The sequence below is a fragment of the Mus pahari genome, chromosome 7, assembly GCF_900095145.1.
Source record: "Mus pahari chromosome 7, PAHARI_EIJ_v1.1, whole genome shotgun sequence".
NCBI lineage: Eukaryota > Metazoa > Chordata > Mammalia > Rodentia > Muridae > Mus > Mus pahari.
The window spans coordinates 111296743-111316714 of record NC_034596.1 but is presented as its reverse complement, the minus strand read 5'-3'; the positions used below and the strand labels follow the sequence as shown (position 1 = coordinate 111316714).

Here is a 19972-nt window from a genome sequence, read left to right as displayed (position 1 = left end):
ACACCCCACAATTTAGTACCTTTGACTAGCACATTTACTTATATTTACTTATTCAACAAACATTTGTTGCCTGATTTTTTGTCCATAGGCATCCTGGCTAGTTTTATGTCAGTTTGTCATAATTTAGAGTCATTTTGGAAGAAGGAATCTCAACTGAGAAAATGCTCCCACCAAACTGACCTGTGGGCAAGCCCTTGGTGCATTTTCTTCATTGATGTTTGATGCGGGGTTGGGGGGGGCACACAATACTGTTGGAGGTACCACTGGTGGGCCTGGGTACTATAAGAGAACAGGAGTAGCCCACAGTCATCTATACGATAGAACACAGAGACCCCAATGGAGGAGCTAGAGAAATTACCCAAGGAACTGAAGGGGTCTGTAACCCTATAGGTGGAAGAACAATATGAATTAATCAGTACCCCCAGAGCTCATGTCTCCAGCTGCATATATAGCAGAAGATGGCCTAGTCAGCCATCATTGGGAGGAGAGGCCCCTTGGTCTTGCAAACTTTATATGCCCCATACAGGGGAATGCCAAGGCCAAGAAGTGGGAATGAGTGGGCAGGAGAGCAGGGTCAGGGGGATAGTATAGGGGACATTTGGGATAGCATTTGAAATGTAAATGAAGAAAATATCTAATAAAATAATTTTTTAAAAAAAGAGAGAACAGGAGTAAACAACAAGAAACAAGCCAGTAAGAAGCATCTCTCCATGGACTGTGTATCAGTTCCTATCTCCAGGTTCATGCCTTGAGTTCTTGCTCCGAATTCCAGGGATGCTAATGAACATAAACCCTTCCTTCCTCAAGCTGCTTTTGGTCATGATATTTTGTCAGAGCAATAGAAACCCTAAGACAACTGGCATTTTAAATAGCAAGAATCACATTACCTTTACATGTAGAATATGTTTTAGAGGGCGCCAAGATTTTGGTCTCCTGGGGTGTTTATCTGTCTGACTTGGGAGAAGTGCTCAGGGGACAGAAAGGATCTGCGGCTGAGGCTCAGTGTTGCCATACAAAGTGTCACTGAAGAGGCGGGTCTGGAGAAAAGGGAGATGAGATTCCTGTTTTGGAAAGGGCTATGTTGGGTGTATGAAGGTAGTCTGGACATTACTGTAGGAAATGTAGTTGAGAAGAAGAACCGGGGGAGAGTTACTGAGATGGCTTTTAAGTGCAGATTGAACTCAGGATGGCCAGTGGAGATAAAGAAGAGTTTGGTGGAAGTTGAGCAAACCCATCAAGCCGTAGAACAGACTTCAGGGCAGTGAGCACAGTATTGTCCCATTTTCTGATCATTGGGAACCTACATAAGCAGTCTGTCTACTTCCTTTCAAAAGTTACTTGGAACAAGTGAGGGTCTTACAGATTTGGGCTTGCTAAGGATCCTGAACTGAGGCATCCTTTTACTAACAGCCGTTTGAATTTCTCTTACCCAAACAGCCAACAAGGGATGTCAGAGGTCAAGTTCATTTCTGCAAACTGGGCTTGAAAGCATGGTGGCACACCTCACCACCCCTGGTTTAAGAGCTCTGAGGCAGTCGGGAGTCACTGTTGCTGTAGGGCTTAGCAACAATCTTGCCATGGCTTAGCAACAATCTTGCCATGGCTTAGCAACAATCTTGCCATGGCACCAGTCTTTCCTGCCCGTGACTGTAGGTGAGAGTTGTACCGACACTGTGTGTCATGTGATCATGGTTCATCAGGACTCTGAAGGTGATGACTACTCCAGGGATTTTCTGACACCTTAGACCCTGCAGGTGTACATGAGTAGAAGGACCTAGCAGCTAAGAACTCATGGGCATGGCATCAGGCAGGGCGGCCTCCAAAGCTGGGGCTAACTCTCAGAATTTTTCAGAAGAAAGGCCAGCCTGGAGTGCTGGGCATTCCTATTACCTGCCTCATGATGGAGACTCCCAAGATGCTGGGAAACCCCACAGCAGAACCTGGTTCTTTTCCCAGGGAAGAATTCCCAGGCCCACCAATATCTGACATTTGGTAAGGCAGTAGCAGAAGATAATAGTGAGTGATAAAGGTGTGGTGAGGCATCAGGAGTTTGAAATGTTGCCTTCCCTGGAGAGTGGGGTGGGGGTGGGAGCTTTGGGAGGCAGTGGAGGGCAGTGAGGGGCAGTGGGGGCATTTTTGTTATGCAAGTGCAGTAAGAGAGAAACTAGAAAGCTAGCTCATATGGATAAGAGCAATGGGCTCAGGAAGTGGTTGCAGAGCTTGCTCTGGGACTGCTGTGGAAAAGGCACAGTGACCCTGTGTTCACAAATCTCACCTTAGGAAACCCTAACTGACTCATGGAGGGCTCAGGACCTAAAAGAGGGGTGGGTAATTAGGAACCATCGTAACCCCTGCTCCTCCTAAGCCGTTAGAGAGACCAAACCAAGTAGTAAGCTCCAAGTTCTGTTGATACAGGGCTTTAAGCATGTTCCTCAGAGGCCCCATATGATAGTGCTTGACCCTGACTCTACACGGTCTGTCATATCAGGCGCACCTTTCTTGTGCACTGGAAAGACAGCTGCTTGTTCTGTTTAGCTAAGAGAAATTCCAGCTGACTCCAGTAACAGGGATGGCTTACTTCAGGGACCTTAGCAAATCTGAAACTTTATAAATCTCAATTGTTTCAAGGGACTTTCTAAGGGAAGTAGAGACTTTATCGGGGATCCTAAAGACCTCAAAAAATTAAGACCAAATAATGAGACTGGTGCCCTGTAATCCATCCTGCAGTAGGTCGCTGGGACCAGGACCACAAATTTCATTTTGAAGTTTGTTGTATTGAAAGAGCACAGGGTTCTGACTCAGAAGCACAGCGCCTCTTTCAAACTGAAACCAGAGGAAAGCAGGTGGGAACCTTTCTACTTGGTGCCGCCCTCTCTTCTATTTCCTCCCAAATCTGGAGCCCAGGACTACCCACTCCTGTTTCCCACATAGCTCCCAGTTCTGGAAGAACCTTGTGAGGAAGGCCCCCAAGGACCAGTTGACAATGGGACCACGGCGAAGACAGGAAATAGTGTAGAGAGCACCCTCTCTGCTCCCAGCTGCCATGGTAGAACACTGTCCCTTGTACATTCCTCCCATTCTCCCTGTACAGAAGGACAGAAGGGCTAATTCTTGGCGATGTTCTTGGCATCCTTTTACCTTTCTCCCACAAGATGGCAAGGGCATCATACAGACACAGCATGTGTTCTGCAGGGTTTAGGTGCAGGCTGTCACAAAGCCTCTTAGTGTTGGAGGTAGAGTGGAGTTCACTGACAAGTGTCTCGGGAGACTGTACTAGTTAGTTTGGGATAAATTCTGCTGAGTACAGACCACTGACGAACATCAGTGGCTTCTAACCCCAATGCTTCATGTTTGGCTTTAGGTGTTCCCAAGTTGGAGCCTTCACTCCAAGATGCGGGCTGGTGACATTTTTACCTGCAGCAACACGGAGGCACAGGTTCCCTGCAGAGTTTACAGCATGCTGCATGGGGTCAGTCCTTTTACTTATGCAACAAGATACCTGACCATTCCAGAGTTTAACACATAATACTCCTATGGGGGAGGGGATGCCACATGCCATGGGCAAGTTTGAATTTGACAAGAGGGACACTGAGTCTAGGTGGGAGAGGTGCAGAAAGACTGAAGCACTGGCAGTCTATCGATACTGGCACAGGAAGCCACCCCACCTTCCCTGAACATCATCAGAGCTTATTGAAGCTCTACCCACTCAGCGCCTCCATCCCTGCATAGGAATCTCTAGGCCTGGCACTGTTCCTCATTCCTAGTTCTGGTCAAGACTGGGGTAGTCAAGATGGCAGTAGCTGCAGGATTCTCCAAGGCTTGGGTTGAGCTCTGGTGTGAATTCCAACAGGTGGTCTGCAGGGTTTAGGGCAGCAGGGTAGATGACTGGGTTCCTGTAGCTCTTCATCTATATGTAGCTTTTTCGGAGAGAAAACCTGAGTTCTAGACAGAGTACCCAATGGCATGGCACTGAAACATCAGCCATAGGCCCATGGACACCACTGTGGCACTGGACAGAAGAGTCTAGGCATGAGCGGTATCTTTAACATAGTCTTATATTTGGAAAAGCAGATTTAAAAAACACTTGAAAATACAAGATAAGGTAATGGTTACTTACGTAAGTTTTAACCTTATATTGCTTGGCCATTTTTACATATAAATTATTGCTTCCTACTTTGATAAATACACAGCACAGTCATATACACAGAGGCAGAAAGCATGAGCTATGAGAAATCAAACACTGTCGATGGCAGTCTGGTAACTCAACAAATGTTTCATATTTACCAGTGCTTATAATGGTGGAAAACTACGAGGTGTAGTCCCTGAGAAGTTAGGTAGACGCCCGGAATGTGGGCTTTCTATCTTCTAATTGTTATCCCAAGCTGACAGCATCACGGCGGTCCTAAGCAATGAGACATCCAAAGGCAAGAGTCCTTGCTTCTGGTCATTGATTTCATCCTGGTATTTAATAACAGTGTAATACGAATACAATAAATAGGCTATGCAAATAAATATTACTCTGCTAAAAATGCTTAGTATATACAGCTTTGCTTTATACAGTAGTACATTTCTTCTGACTTTTTTGGCAATTTTCAAAATGTATTCTCTCTAGAGCAAAACTGGCCCACTCATTACTGAGTGGGCTGAAATTTCAAGGACATGTCTTTGAAGTTGAGAAGAAATTCTATGCTGGACAGCTATAGTGGCCCTTATCTTCTAAACTTAATGATTTTGCCCAATTCTGATAAGCTTTTGTGGGTTGTGTCATTTGGTTCAGGTTTTGCAATGCATGTGTAGTCTGTACAAAATCACAGGGCTGACACTTAGGCAGCCACAAGAGCTCCGGGATAAGAGGTCTACACAAGCAGCCGTGTATCCACAGTCCCACTTCCTCACTCAGAAGACTGCCCGTCTATGAAACAAGGAGGGGTGGGACTTTATTTTCATGCCTCTAAATTCAAGATATGTGTTATACTGCTTGCTTGTAGATATTGGAGCAGGAAAGGGAATTTATTCTCAATGCAATTAAAGATACTAAAAAGGTAGACTGTGAGTTACACCATGTGCTATGGTAACCGGCAAGTTAACACTTGGAGGCTTTGGAGCATCTGCAAATGTGTGTGCAAATCCTTTGAAGTGTTCGGAAAGTCTGTGACTTTTCCTAGATGGACTTGTGTTCTGACTCCGGTAGGAACTTGCTTTGCAGGAACAGAGTTCAAAGAAGCACAGGACCCCTCCAGGGCTGTGTTGTCAACAGAAAGAGGCCAAGAAGATGCCAATTATACAAGATCTAGGGAGGGAATGGAGATTCATGAAATCATAAAAATGCAAGGGAGAACCGGAAGGGACCTTAGACATCTTCTGGTCCACTCTTCCACGACAGTAGCACTGGGTCTGGGACCGCCTTGGAGGCTTTGGAGAAGGAACTGGGTCACCCCATGCCTGGGAGTGCTGACTCCTGGGGGTACCTATACAGGGCTCTGCTTCCTTAGGAAGAGCTTCCTGTGGAAACAGGGTCTGACCATTGTGAACTTTTCTTTAATTTTAGACTCAAGACTCTTCGAAGCTTCTGAAGTTCTTAAATCTGCTGCCTGAGAAATCCCTAGAAACAGGTGTTAAAGTTGAGAAGGATTTAGAGACTTTTAGAAATTTGGGAGACAGGATGGGAAAACAATCCCATCTGACTTTTGCTTTGGAGGGACAGGCAGCCTTATCCCATGCTCGCCAGAGCTATTCCCATTCATGTCCTGCAGAATTCTCTAAGTGTGTTAAGCATGATGCAGGTGTGGCTTGTGTAGCCCAGATGAGCTGGAGCCTAAACAGAGAGTGGTCTACTGAAACAGATCTCCATCTACAATGAGCTCTGCTTGAAGCAATGTAGAGCTACTGTTAATACATGCAGAACACAGACAATGTCAAAATGGCCTGGTATGATACTCTAGCCCAGTCCCAGTTGCTAGCTTGGAGGGAAGACATTCGAGTTTGTGCTGTAAGAGTGTGCTATCCTCAGAGGTTGTGCTTGTCCACACATCAGGACAGCCTGCTCTCCCTGGTTCTGTGGCTCTGGTCTCATATATCAGCCCTCAGACCTGTAAAACATTTTCTGAGTGAATCACCCTCATTTGGGGGTGTTTCTATAAACCCCTGTAAGTTTCTAGGGCTGAAATTTTACATGCTAGGTCAGATGCAATCTCTCTGAAAGCTCTACCAAGATTTTCCCATATGGTTCCATCTAGCAGTGTTTCAAGCATAGCTCTCAGGAAATCAGGTGGCAACAGGCATAGCTCAGACCTTGGTAATGAGAATGGACCAGGCGCTGAAGAGAGTAGGAAGCAGGTCTGTGTGGACACAGCTCCCCTTCCCATACACCCAACTCCCAAGGGTGTGAAGAGCATACCCATATTCAAGATTGCAAATGCACAGACCAAATACTGAGATGGAGACTTGCACACAGTGAGGGAACTAGTATCTAGATCATGGGAGAGCAGGCATTTTTTTTTTTTTTTTTAAACCACAAGCTTTTTGCTCATTTGAGGATTCAGGGAAATCCTCAAACCAGTCCTTGAGTATTCCAAGAGGTCTTATTTGGTATATGAGGCCCAATTTATAAAAACAAAGAATAGGAAGGTAAAAGGCAAATTGCAGAAAGACTCTGACTTTGCTTGGGAAGTAGACTACGGGGCTCTGACTCCCCAAGTAAGACTTCAGGCATCTCTGGATACTTTTCAGTTACTGAGTCTAGCAGGCTAACTGTTAAGCTTCATATACTTGGCTTCATCACCCTCCCTCATGGGCTGATGTTCTGCATCCTGTAGGCAGGGAGCCTGGCAAAGTGATGTCAGACACCAAGGCTCCGTCAGATACCAGAATGCAGACACTGGAGATTCTGTCATTCCAGGAAGCTAACACTGAGCACTCATGATCCAGGCCCTGTGTTTTTCTGAAAATTGTACTCAGCAACAGCAACAATATATGTAAAGGAAGTTCATAGAAACTGAACAATGCCAAGCTCCTTATTGGATGAGAAACCCAGTCTACCTTGCTTACAGAAGCACATCAGTGGTACAGAAACTAGTTCCTCTGCATATACATTGGTAAATGATTGTGGATGCAAAGAAGTGTGTGCCACGCATTTCTTATTTGCACAGAAGGACATGCCTTCCAGGGTGATGTTAAGTTTATAGCAACAGAGGCCTCTCCTCTTCCTGGAATATCTGGAGATACCCTTGCTGTCCACAGGTGTTCCAGTCTCTTAACAGCCAATCGGCAGTAAGGTGAGCAGACAGCCAATCAGCAGTAAGGTGACCAGGCAGAGTGGCAGTCCTTCCTGCTATATGAACAATCACCTCCTAATGCTGGCACCTCATAAGCTGAAACTTGGACTGGAATGAAATTGTCATCATCAGGAAGACCCCGTTCCAAGGATGCTCTGACTCCTGTCTTCTCCCTGACAGCAGTGGGGGGAGCTCTCCCACCTCTGGTTGCTGACATCACTTCCTGAACGTGCTTTGGCTGGCTTTCCTGCACTTGTCTCATGGTATATGCTGATAAAACTCAGCAACCTCTTTTCTTACAGGAAGCAACATGCTGAACAGAGGCCTTTGCTTGCTCTAAGAGTTGCAGATGCAGGGCAGATGCATTGGCACAGCTCAGGCTCGAGGCTCCAGCCTGTGAGAGAGCTCGAACAGGGCTTGCTGGCTGTCGATGACATACAGGTGGTTGACATAGGACTTCAGCTCTTGCTGCTCCTTTGGAGACACGTCACTTCCTATTTTTCAGAGGGGAAATGGACAATGAGTGTCACAGGAGCAGAGGTGTTACTCTTAAATGCAGTAATGATGGTTTAGAGTACGTTAGCTCTAGAACGGCTCCCTTATCTCAAGATAAACAACTGCAGCTCAGATCATGCAGGCTGACTCACATTTACTGGATAGATTGGATGAGCAAACTCCGAAGTCACATAAGTAAATGTCAGTGGTGGTTCCTGAGCGAAAGTTCCCATGCCCTGTTTCGATGTATTACATTGGCTTGAGATTGTGAGACATAACCATCTGAGCACAACAGCTTACTAAATCATTTACTCGTCTGTTTATTTTTATTTTTGATCTAGTACACTTCTGTGTCCTAATTTTTTAGAGGAAAAAGAAGGAACATATACCATAGAATAGATTCTTAGGAATGGGTGTAGATAAAGCAGTTTCTCACAGTATGCACGCACGTGGGCTACAGTGTACCCAGGAGGATAAGGCAATCCAAGATGATAAAAAGCCAAAGGCCACAAGAAAGATGTTAGTGAGCTGAGACTACGTTCGTGCCATGCTAGGGACAGCTTTCATAAGGACTGGGTTCACGGAGTCTTACAGGAAGCGGGCCCAGTGGCATTTCTGGGAAAAGCAGTTTCTCCCTCTTCTATGAAGAACATATTTAACAAGAAAAATAATTCAAGGGACATCTGTCATAGCTAGCTTGTAACTCTTGGGCTTCCTGGTCTCAGCAGTAAACACTGGAAGCTCAGAGTTTTAACCATGACTGATAAACTATTGTTCTAGAATACTTTTCTGGAAGACAGTATAAAAATGCTTTTAGTTTGGTAAATACTAGCTGGCTATACAGATACATCTGTCATTAGCAAGCATTCAAAAGACATCATGATGAACAGCCCCGGCAATCGCAGCCGACCCTTGTGTGGTACTTCATAGTACATAACTGTTTTGAGTGACATTTTCTTCTTTTATCCCACATATTGGTGTTGGCTAACGAGGCTCATCGAAAGAAATGGTTAAAAGCAAGGCAGATAATTTAGTTACAATTCAATTTAAAAATATACACCATGGACAGCTAAGTTTCTTTTTTGTTTTGGGCTGTGCAGTCTTTCTGGTGAGTGGTAGGTTCAAGCCAAGCCAGTAGGACCCTCCTTCCCATACTGGGAACAGACCACTGATGGTGTGGCTTTAGAATTAGCTGAATATTTGGTGATCACTTTGGAAGCAAAGGCTGATGAGGGAAATATGGCCAAATACTTGCCAATAACACATCTGAAGGATCCTTTGTGGCAACAGTATCACCCTTTGTATTATGACTGCATTGTGCTTGAGGACTCAATGGAAATTTACATAAGAATATACTAAGTGGGGGGCTGGTGAGATGGCTCAGTGGGTAAGAGCACCCGACTGCTCTTCCAAAGGTCCTGAGTTCAAATCCCAGCAACCACATGGTGGCTCATAACCATCCGTAACAAGATCTGACTCCCTCTTCTGGAGTGTCTGAAGACAGCTACAGTGTACTTACATATAATAAATAAATAAAATCTTAAAAAAAAAAAAAAAGAATATACTAAGTGGTATCAAATAAATAAAACGAATATTTAGATTATCAGGTTCTGTATTTTGTAATTCTCGTTTTCTACTTTATAACACATATAGGAGGTTCAGTTCCTAATTGGATACTACAGATAGCTATGGGCAGAGCACTATAGAAAAAGCATTTATGGAATGCATACCAAACAGTTAGGAGTGCTTTCTTTGGTAGGAGAGACTCTGATTCTCTATATACATTGCATTTTTTTTTTAGATGCAACAAAGATGTATTACTTAAGTTTTACTTAACACCAGGTTGCTCATCTTTGATTTGTAATCATTGAACTTTTATTTATTTTATTTCATGGATCTATGTGTGTGCCTAAGTGTATGTATGTCCTCTGTGAGCTGTCACATGGTTGCTGAGAGTGAAACCATGGTCCTTACAAGTGCAGCAAGCACTCTTAACTTCCAAAGGACATATCTTTCTAGCCCTTCCCCCCCTCTTCATTACTATTTCTATGTGTACAGTTAGTACAGGGCAAAGCAATGGGCTGGGAAAGGAAGCCAGGACATTCAATTTGACAACAGGCTGTGTGAGAAGCCTCTCTGAGCCTTGGTTCTGGGCTCAGCACGTACAGGGTTAAGGATGCCTAGCTACTAGGACCAAGGCAGGACTCTATGGTTTGGGTGAAAGCTCCTGCGACTCAGTAAAGGAAACTTCCTCCCTTCCTGCAAATGCTAACTCCATTTAAATGCAGGGTAGCTACACCTGAGATTCAAAACCGAAAGAATATCCCTGTGTACATCTCAGAGAGGACTCTACAGAACTGCTAAGAAAAAAAATACTTTCTCAGCTGGCAGGCAGCTATAGATAGGAAATTTGAGTTGAAAAAAAAGGAAACTGTAGAAGGATATTTCAGGAACCTAAGGAACCATATTCCTATCCAAACAAAGAAATTAATGGCAGGGGCTAAACTCAGAAGTAAATCTGAGGGGCTGGGTAATTAAAAGGGGAATGGGCAGGTGGGTTGGGGTCGGGGGAGCTTCGTCTGTCTGAAGCCAACCAGGACAGTGTAAACTTGCTTGCACAAGGGGACAGTGATCTGCCATATCTTCTGTGACTTTATGTCCCAAACACAATAAAAACCTAGAATATGAATAAGGTATGCACACACTGGCACACACGTGTCATAGTCGAAGTTTGGGTCCACCAAGTACTTCTTAAATGGTACACACAGTCAACATCACTTCAAAGCCAGTGTGCATGGTGCCCCAAGTCCAACTACTCACCAAACTGGTTAGTCCTGCAGTGTCTCAGGGTTCGGACAGTGTCTGCGATCATGTGCTGAAAGACAGAGGGGGAGCACAGAAACAGAAGGGTCACTTGCTGATGCCACAGAACCTGCCGGGACGGGTCAAATCCCTCTGGGTATAAAGCCAAGAGTTCAACTTGGAGCTGGACACGACTTTAATTGATTGTATGAAGCGTGAATTATTCAAGACTATTGATTTTGTGACTGCAAGAAGAGTGCCTCCTAAATAGGCAAGGTGTTCTGAGCCACAGGAGAACATGCTATCTCTGGGGCCCCCAGCTTCCCATCCACACGTCGCCTGGGTTTCCTCTGCGGTGAGGCGTTGTCTTTTCGAGAGCCCTCTTCCTAGAGTATAGCACGCTCTGGGTTACTGTCATCGCTGGGACTTTTGCCTTCCTCCTAATCAGGAACCACGAGAGGGCTTTGCACACACAGTACACAGGCTCACATGTGTGCCACGGCCCCAGTTTCTACAGGGCGGGGATCAAACCCAGGGTCTCTGAAGTGCTCAGCTGACAACTCTACCAACTGAGCCACTTCCATGTCCTAAATGGAGGCTGGATGGTTCTGTGGACTCAAGGGCTCCAACAACAGCAGGAAGTGAGGTATTCAGGAAACCAGAGTGTCTTCATCAGCATTTTACAAAGGCTGTTCTTTTTCTTTTTCTTATTATTGGATATTTTCTTTACATTTCAAATGTTATCCCGTTTCCTGGTCCCCCCTCAAGCTCCCCTATCTCATCCCCCTCCCCCTGCTTCTATAAGGGTACTCCACCACTCACCCACTCACTCCTGCCTCCCTGCCCTGGCATTCCCCTACACTGGGGCATTGAGCCTTCACAGGACTGTTCTGTTTCTAACTTCCTTACAGGCTTTAGTTTTCTAACTTTAGTTTCTTTCCTTTAGCTCCTCCCTGATCTCCAGACAAAGGTTATCTGAAATGTGCATCTTTTGGGGGTTGGGAGGAGACCATGCTTAGGTCTTATGCATATTAGATAAGTAAGTGTTCTACCACCCACCAAGTCCCTGCAGCCCCAGACCCTTTTCATTTTTAAAATTTCTATTGAGTGTCTCACCTGCTTGCCCAGGTTGGCCTGGAACTTGCACTCTTTCTGCCTCAGCCTCCTGAGTAACTGGGGTGACAAACCTACACGCTCAGGCCTGGGCGCAGCCGGGTCCATACCTCTCACACTGTGTCCCTACAATAATCCTTTAGCTCACTCTGTTACATTTACTTTTCCATAATGGTTTTGGAAGAAACCAACCTCCACTCTGGACAGCTCCTCCTAAACAGCTTCCTGAATGCACTCTAAGCGTCCTTGTCTAAGTGTAGTGGGTCTTACTCCCTGGAGATGGACAGAAACTCACTCACTTTGTTTCATATCAAACCCCGGATATCCCATTATTCGAGGATTAACATTCATTATCTGGTCTTCCAAGCACTATCATCATAGCCTGCCTGCACAGGCCAGACACTGAAGCATCCGCAGATGACAAACGGTCAGTAAATTATCACTAAAAGAATAATGCTAACACTCAAACCTTCTCACTTACAGTCCAACGGAAAGACAGAGGCAGTCCGTGAACTGACAGTCTGATTAAATTATCCTGGCTGCAGATGGGCTAATTCGACGCTTCTCCAGAGTAGAGGACTCAGCAGGGGTAATGATTACCGCAGCACTCCAGGCGGAATTTGCAAAGGAAATGGGACCTGACTCTCCTCTGTGTGAATGCATTGTTACATTTCCTTCCCCAAATTCTACCCCAATTCCCAGGACAGATTTTTCCATTGTTACAGTCTCTGGCGTCACGCTGATTCCTATCCTGTGCCATTTGTACAGCTCCTGAAAGGCTGGAGCTGAGGTAAGGCTCGACGCTGTGTGCAGCACTGAAATCTGAGTCCTGATTCTCATCTCTGGGTTTTCTGACAGTGAGGGAGGCGGATGCCGTAAAAGATCCTGCTCATAATATTGGGGGATGAAAAGAAAAGGAGAGACCCCTTTGCTCCTTCAACATTTCATAGTCTGAGGTAGAAACATTTAGAGTTGCTGAGGCAGCAAGGAACTTAGCCCAGGGAACAATGGGAATCTTATTGCATTCAATGAGCACTTTGATCTGCATGTGGTCCTGATTTAATGTGCTGGCCTGTGTCAGCCAGATAAAGATAACACCCTGAGTTATCTGCTGACTGGCTTAAATTAACATCCACCATGAGGAATTGGCTCCTCATAAGCTAATTCACTTAGGTCCCATTGGTTCATTACTGTGAAAGATGATCCTGCTTGAGCTTCAATGAAACCTCGTCCCTCTGCTGAGTGACATTTTCTGAGAATATTGTCTCTGTGAAGATGTTCCAGCTCCTGAGTGGAACACTGGCCCGAGTACGATATAAAATTGATTTTTGTCTTTCTGAAAACCCTAACTGCTTCTGTATTTTCCGCATAGATAGGTCAACTCAAGGCTGAGCTTGAAATGCTGGTTGCTGTAAGGACCAGGCCACCATTACCACACTGTCATCTCTTTATTGGTATACCAGGGCTGGGAGAATGGTATGGTGCCTAATAGCATTTGTAGTACGAGCCTGAGGGCTGAACCAACATAAAAAAGTTTGCCATGGCTGTGTGTCCCTGTAAGCTCAGCACTGGGGAGCAGGGACAGGAGGATGGCTGGGGACTGCTGACCATCAGCTTAGCTCCAGGTTCAGTGAGAGACTTTCTCTCAAGGGAATAATGTGGAAAGCAAAAGAGCAAGGGACACACAAACACACACACATAGACACACACATACACACACATGCACACACAGACACATAGACATACACACAAGTACACACAGACACATAGACATACACATGTACACACAGACACATAGACACACACATGTACACACAGACACACACGCATAGACACACACACATGCACACACAGACACATAGACACAGACACACACGTACACACAGACACATAGACACACACACATGTACAGACACATAGACACAAACACGCACACACAGACACATAGACACACATACATGTACACACACAGACACACACACAGACACATAGACATACACATGTACACACAAATACACACAGACACACACAGACACATAGACATACACACATGTACACACAGACACATACAGACACACATGTACACAGACACACACATGCACAGACATATAGACATACACATGTACACATAGACACACACATGAACAGACACACACATGTATGCACACACACAGACACATACATGACATGCACATAGACACATACATGCACACACAGACACACTCATATATACACAGATATACACATACACACACAGACACATATATAGACACACATATACACATGCACATACACACACATAGACACACAAAGCATACAACCAGACACACACAGACACAAGCACACATGTACACACAGACATACATAGACACAAACACACATGCGTGTGCGCACACACACACACACACACATGCTGTGACACTGGTACTGTCTGGTGGCCAAGGAAGCTGCTAACTTTGTTTAAGGTAGTATCTTGTACTGTAGCCTAGGCTGTCCTGAATTCACTATGTACCTCAGGCTGATCTTGAGCCTGTGGCAATCCTCCTGCCTCAGCTACCTGAGTGCTGGGATAAGAGATTCCATGCTCAGCCTCTGGGCTATTAAACTTTCTTACAGACAGTGGAGTCTGCATTTTTATCTTATGTCAGTCCCTTCTGTTGGGCTCTGGTGAATTGTTGGAGGAAAAAGGAAAAGACGACAGACAAGGATGTGAACGAAAGGGTGGAGAGTGCTTGAAGCTCCCTGTGACTCTCTCCATTTTAGCCTGTACAGAATTCTTTCCATTCTTTCACTGGTGTGGCATTAAATGAGAAGAAACAGTAGCCAGGCCACTGTTTGCTTCAGGGTAAAGACCTACTCCTTGTCTGCTGGTAAGAGGCGATAGTTTATAAGGAGTACAGTGTCTGTCCTGTGTCCCCACTGTGTCAGAGGGGATCCATGCAGGCTGACACAGAATATCCCACATCCTCACACATGCCCTGCAAAGGTCTTCTGGTGACTCATCAACAGGAGGCACAGTAAATCGTGAACAAAAGGTTCCCTGTGGTTGTTTATAGATACCACATACTGGAGATGAACTTGCTCAGACTGAGAACTCTAGTGACTGAGGCCTTTGGTTGCTAACAGGTATACTTGGGGCATCACAGAGTAGTGCAATGCAAGATGACAATCGCTCACATTCCCACCTCTGACCATGCTGGCTTCTCGATAGCATGGGAAACAACTGAGCTCTGATTCGGAGATACACACTGCAGAGAGAAACGTTTTGGGAACAAAACGCAACTGCATCTTCACTTCATCTCCAGAATAACCAGTCATGAAGCCAGCATCTTCAGAGTTGCTAAGGGCTGCTATAGAGAGCGGCTGGAGGATGTCTGTCATGGAGAGAATCTGGAAGCGGGGCTCTGAGTTGCTGTGGGGGGGAGCTAGCTTCACTCTTCCTGTGGGTCTAAGCCCTTGTGTCCCCAAGGCCTTGTGACTAGAATAGAGTTGTGAGTGATAAGGTGTCCGACACCAGACATCATTTGGAGTCTTCGGTCTGAACTATTCTTCAAATATTTCCATACAGAATATGGTCAGGGGACTCAGCCTCAACTGACCTCTGAAGCCTGACTCGAGTCTCACAGAGAGCTTGAATGGCTCCCAAAAGAGTTCATATAGGGGCTGGTGAGATGGCTCAGTGGGTAAGAGCACCCGACTGCTCTTCCGAAGGTCCGGAGTTCAAATCCCAGCAACCACATGGTGGCTCATAACCATCCGTAACAAGATCTGACGCCCTCTTCTGGAGTGTCTGAAGATAGCTACAGTGTACTTACATATAATAATAAATAAATCTTTTTTTAAAAAAAAAAGAGTTCATATAGCCATCATCATCATTGTAAAGGTCACTCAAAGGTCAGGTTCCTAGAGGGGAGTGCTGGGGTCACCTCTGACCACGATGTAACATTTCATCTGTGACACTAAAGGTCATCTGTCAGACAGGTCCCTGAGCTGTCTCTCAGGAGCACTGCTGTGGGGCACCCACCTGGTCCCACTCAGTTCTATAGGCAGCTTCTTTTTGGCTCAAGAACAGAACAGAAGGTCTGAGGAGCCCACTGAGAACTGCGACTGTCCTAGAAGGGAGACTTGGGAGAAGCTGCTCAGGAATTCATATAATCAGCAGGGAGATCCGGGATCAGAGGCCAATAAGGAGGCAGCCTTTCCCTTCACTTGTAGAACCCATAAATCTCAGGTGCATATCTGAGCTTGGGGTACTAGGAGGCAATAGGTCTATTGGAAGGACTTTGTTGCTCACTGTCTCCAAGTGGTTTACATGGGCCATCAAGAGATGCATTTGAAGTAACCGAACTCTCATGAGTGGGAACTGCTCCTGACATCAGCTTTTATGCCGAGTTCTGTGTTTGCACAAGTCACTGGTGCTAAGCTAATGAAATGCTATTTAAAAAAATAAGATTCTCAGAATCTTGCAAGCATCGTCCTGGCAGTGTTCCATATGCCCAAAGAGGCTCTGGGAGTTACTCTGTGTACAACAGGGACAGATACTCAGACTATTTGCTTCCTAGAGCTGAAGAGACAAGCGCGTGTGTTTCCTTTACAGAGAGAAGAAAGGAAACATAATGAAATTTACATACCAGCTTTTCAAAATTGACGAGATTATCCAAGAATGTTTTATTTCCTTCATGAATAAATGTTACATCTGAAAGGTAAAAACAAGATAATGTACTATTAGGAAGACATCATGAAAGAACAGCGTTGCTTAGAAACCATGCAATTTATCATATTTTTGCTTAAGCATTTTGAAATTATGCCACATATTTGACAAGGCAACTTGAAGCTACAACTGTATAACATCCGATATAAAAATTTATAGGGCAGAACAGACTTCCTGAAATATTTTTCACTTAAAGTTGGTTTTAGCCTAAATGATTGAAGCTAATGCTAGCTTGTAACTTAACTGGTCCATTAGGTTTTTAGGTCAAAATACTGAGCAGAAAATAAATGAATATTCATAAGCAACAGGGGCTTAATATTTGTTATATTTGCTTTAAAAAAAAAATCCCTGCCAGCTAATACAAATGGGACTTGCTTTAGTCAAAACAGTTAAGATTCAGATTTTCAAGTTTACATTAAAAACATGAAAAAATTAAAAAGTCTGTGTATCAGAAGTGAGGAAAAGGGCCGGACGTTGGCCCGCCCCATTTAACGGGTGGACTGTTGTGGACAGCCCTGGGGCTAGTTACAGTTGATGTTAATTCCCTTCTATTGGAAGTGATTGCAAACAAGGTATGAGTCAGCACTCAGGTGATTTCCTGTAAACCTGCTTCCTACCTTAATTTGTAAAATAAAGGAGAGCTGATGATTGAACAGATGAAAGGGAAGGTGGAGCAGAAGGTGGGAGAAAGAAGGAGGAGGAAATAGAAGAGGGAGAGGACACAGAGGAGGAGGAAGAAGAAGAAAAGTGGAGCAGAAGCACATGACCTGGAGAAACTGCAAGTTCTAAGGGGTCTCATAGATGTGGAAGATGGTAGTGTGGCGGTAGATCTGCCCAATCTAGGCGCACAGCTTGTATTCATATTAATTGTGTTGTGGTTTCATTGCCTGGGCATAATTAGGTTGGAGAGATTTACTGCAACAGTGGACAGACAGCATCGCTGATGTGCTAAAACAGGAAAGGTAGCAGGATAAAGGATGAGGCTGTTCTTTGGAAAAAGTATAAGCTAACGTTCGTTTGAGACTCACTAGATTTAAAGTAACTAAGGAACTGGGGTCCAGTTCAGTGGCTGAGCCTGAGTTCAGTGTTGAGGGCCTGGCTCTTACCCACTGCCCACAGAAGTGGCTGAAGATGCACAGAGAAGAAACTCCTTTTGTAGGAAGGAGCTCAGAGTTAAAGATTGGGGATGAGACACATTATGCAGCACCTAAGGCTCTGAGAACTCCTGGCACTCAAAAATGGACGAGACAGTATATAATGGAGCCTCAGCACGGATCGCACAGACAAGGATCACAGTGCAAACCATTCAGCCTAAAGGACAAGTAAATATCCCTGCTGTCATCAACAACAAGTGCTGCAGAAACCTGCCTACGAAGCGCTGAGCTTGTGTTCCCATGGCCTTTGAGAAGGCCACATGCCCTGTGATACACTGCCCCCAAGGTGTCCCTTGCATATAGTATGGCTTGATGTAGTGACATGAGCTTTTTGTCCTTTAGGTAGAGTTCTGTAAACTGCCGCTTACGGAATTGCTTTAGTCAAAACAGTTAAGATTTGTTAACACTTTGTACACAGCAAGCTAAACTCTGCACTCCCTTGGCCACCATTAATACAGCCTAGAAGCTTGGCCTCGAAGAGAACTTCAAATCACAGGCTCTTTTTAGCAGCCGGTATGTCCTCCTCGCTTCTGTGCTCCCAAGTACAGTGATGGCCAGTGACAGTATTTTCAGGCACATCTTCAAGTGTTTTACCTGAATCAATCCATTTTGTCCTCACAAAGGCTTTCTAAGGTGGCTGCAGAGAAACTAGGGTCCAAGAGATAGCCACAGCTAAGCCATACTTATGGTGTTGTGATGGAGCTGGGCATCCGTTGCAGGGAGGGTGGATCCTTCAGACACGGACCTCAGGCTATGAAAAGCCTTAGGTCTCTTGCTTCCAGTTAGAGTCTGCCTGCTGGGCTTCTGCCATACAAGCTGCCCTGCAACCTGTAACTGTTCCCACATTCTTTCCTGCATGTCTTCCTACTTGCCTCAATCTCTCCCCTTAGGCTCTCTGAGGACTTACTGATGGCAGCAGGTGAGATGGTTGGTCTACTGAGGTGTGTGTGTGTGTGTGTGTGCGCGTGTGTGTGTGCGTGCGTGTGTGTGTGTGTGTGTGTAAATGTCAGTGTGTAAGTGAATGTATGTGTATGTGAGTGTGTGTTTATTATTATGTGAATGTGTGAGTGTATGTATATATGTGTGTATATGTGAGTGTCTGAGTATATGGGTGTGTGTTAGTGTGTTTGTCAGTGTGTGTGCAAATGTCAGTGTGTAAGTGAATGTGTGTGTATGTGTATGTGAGTGTGTGTTTATTATTATGTGAATGTGTGAGTGTGAGTGTATGTATATGTGGTGTGTATATGTGAGTGTATGTATATGTGGTGTGTATATGTGAGTGTATATATATGTGTGTGTATATCTGAGTATATGGATGTGTGTTAGTGTGTTTGTCAGTGTGTGTGTAAATGTCACTGTGTAAGTGAAGGCGTATGACTGAGTGTGTATGTGAGTGAATGTGTATATGAGTGTGTGTTTATGAGTATGTGTGTGTAAGTATATATATATATATATATATATGTGTGTGTGTGTGTGTGTGTGTATGTGTGTGTGTGAGATTATGTGTATATGTTTGTGAGTGTATAGGTATATGTAAGTGTGCACGTGTGTGAGTGTGTTTGAGTGTGTGTTTATGAGTATATCAGTGTGTGAGTATATGTGCATGTTTGTATATGTGAGCATGTATGTGCATGTGTGTGAATGAGTATGTGGGTGTATGTAAGTGTTGTGTGCGAGTGTGTATGTTTGAGTGTATGTGTGTTTAAAAGTATGTGACTGTATGAATGGGTATAAGTGAGTGTGAGTGTATGTGTATGAGTGTGTTTGTGTGAGTGTGTGTGGTGTGTGTGCACATGTGTGTCTAATGCTAGTGTGGCTGCAGGAAGCTTCAGTACAGAAGGGACTGGTGAACAGAAAGCTGAAGAAATGACAAGGGGCAGAGGCTACATGAGAAGAAAGGCTTTAACAGTTGGAGGTTTAGTGCAGACAGTTGTCCAAATGCTGTTTCCCTGTTCCACAGCAATTCTAGCTTCACATAAGATGAAGGCTAATGTTGTGTTCATAGAGGCACAGACATCACAGTCCTCCAGGACCAGCAGAAGAGGGAATGCCAGCTTAACTGGGACGGAAGTGGGGGAGCAGAGGATGATGGCCAGGCCAGTCAGCAAAGCGACGCCTTTCCAGAATCGTTCATGCAGCCAGTCAATGGGGCCTGATTCTGTATGCAGTATCTCTGAGAGGCGGTGAAGGTGTATTTCTATAAAACCTCTCCAAACAATTAAAATGTGGCTAAGGAAAATTCTCCCAATTGCCTTTCCCTGGGGAGCACAGAAGGTCAGGAGTCCAGGCCGGATTCTATAGACTTCCCTCCCACTGATGCTGGCTGACAGATCACTCAGCTGTCAGCAATTGGAATTGACAGGTCACACGACCTGTGTGTGCTCTGCAGAAAAGAGCTCGGTGGTCAAAGTGGGGCTGTCAAC

At 45.0% G+C, this 19972-nt stretch overlaps 1 protein-coding gene across 1 annotated transcript in view; it reads right to left on the bottom strand.

The window, feature by feature from the left end:
- Positions 1 to 4037: 4037 nt before the first annotated feature.
- Rapgef5 (Rap guanine nucleotide exchange factor 5) overlaps positions 4038 to 19972 on the bottom strand; it is a 105427-nt gene continuing 89492 nt past the window's right edge. Inside the window, exons 16-18 of the mRNA XM_029540618.1 lie at positions 16316 to 16380; positions 10590 to 10644; positions 4038 to 7768 (exon numbers count right to left, since the gene is read on the bottom strand). Of these exons, the coding sequence (XP_029396478.1) occupies positions 7650 to 7768; positions 10590 to 10644; positions 16316 to 16380 (239 nt within the window). The 3' untranslated portion in view covers positions 4038 to 7649. The remainder of the gene's footprint in view (positions 7769 to 10589; positions 10645 to 16315; positions 16381 to 19972) is intronic.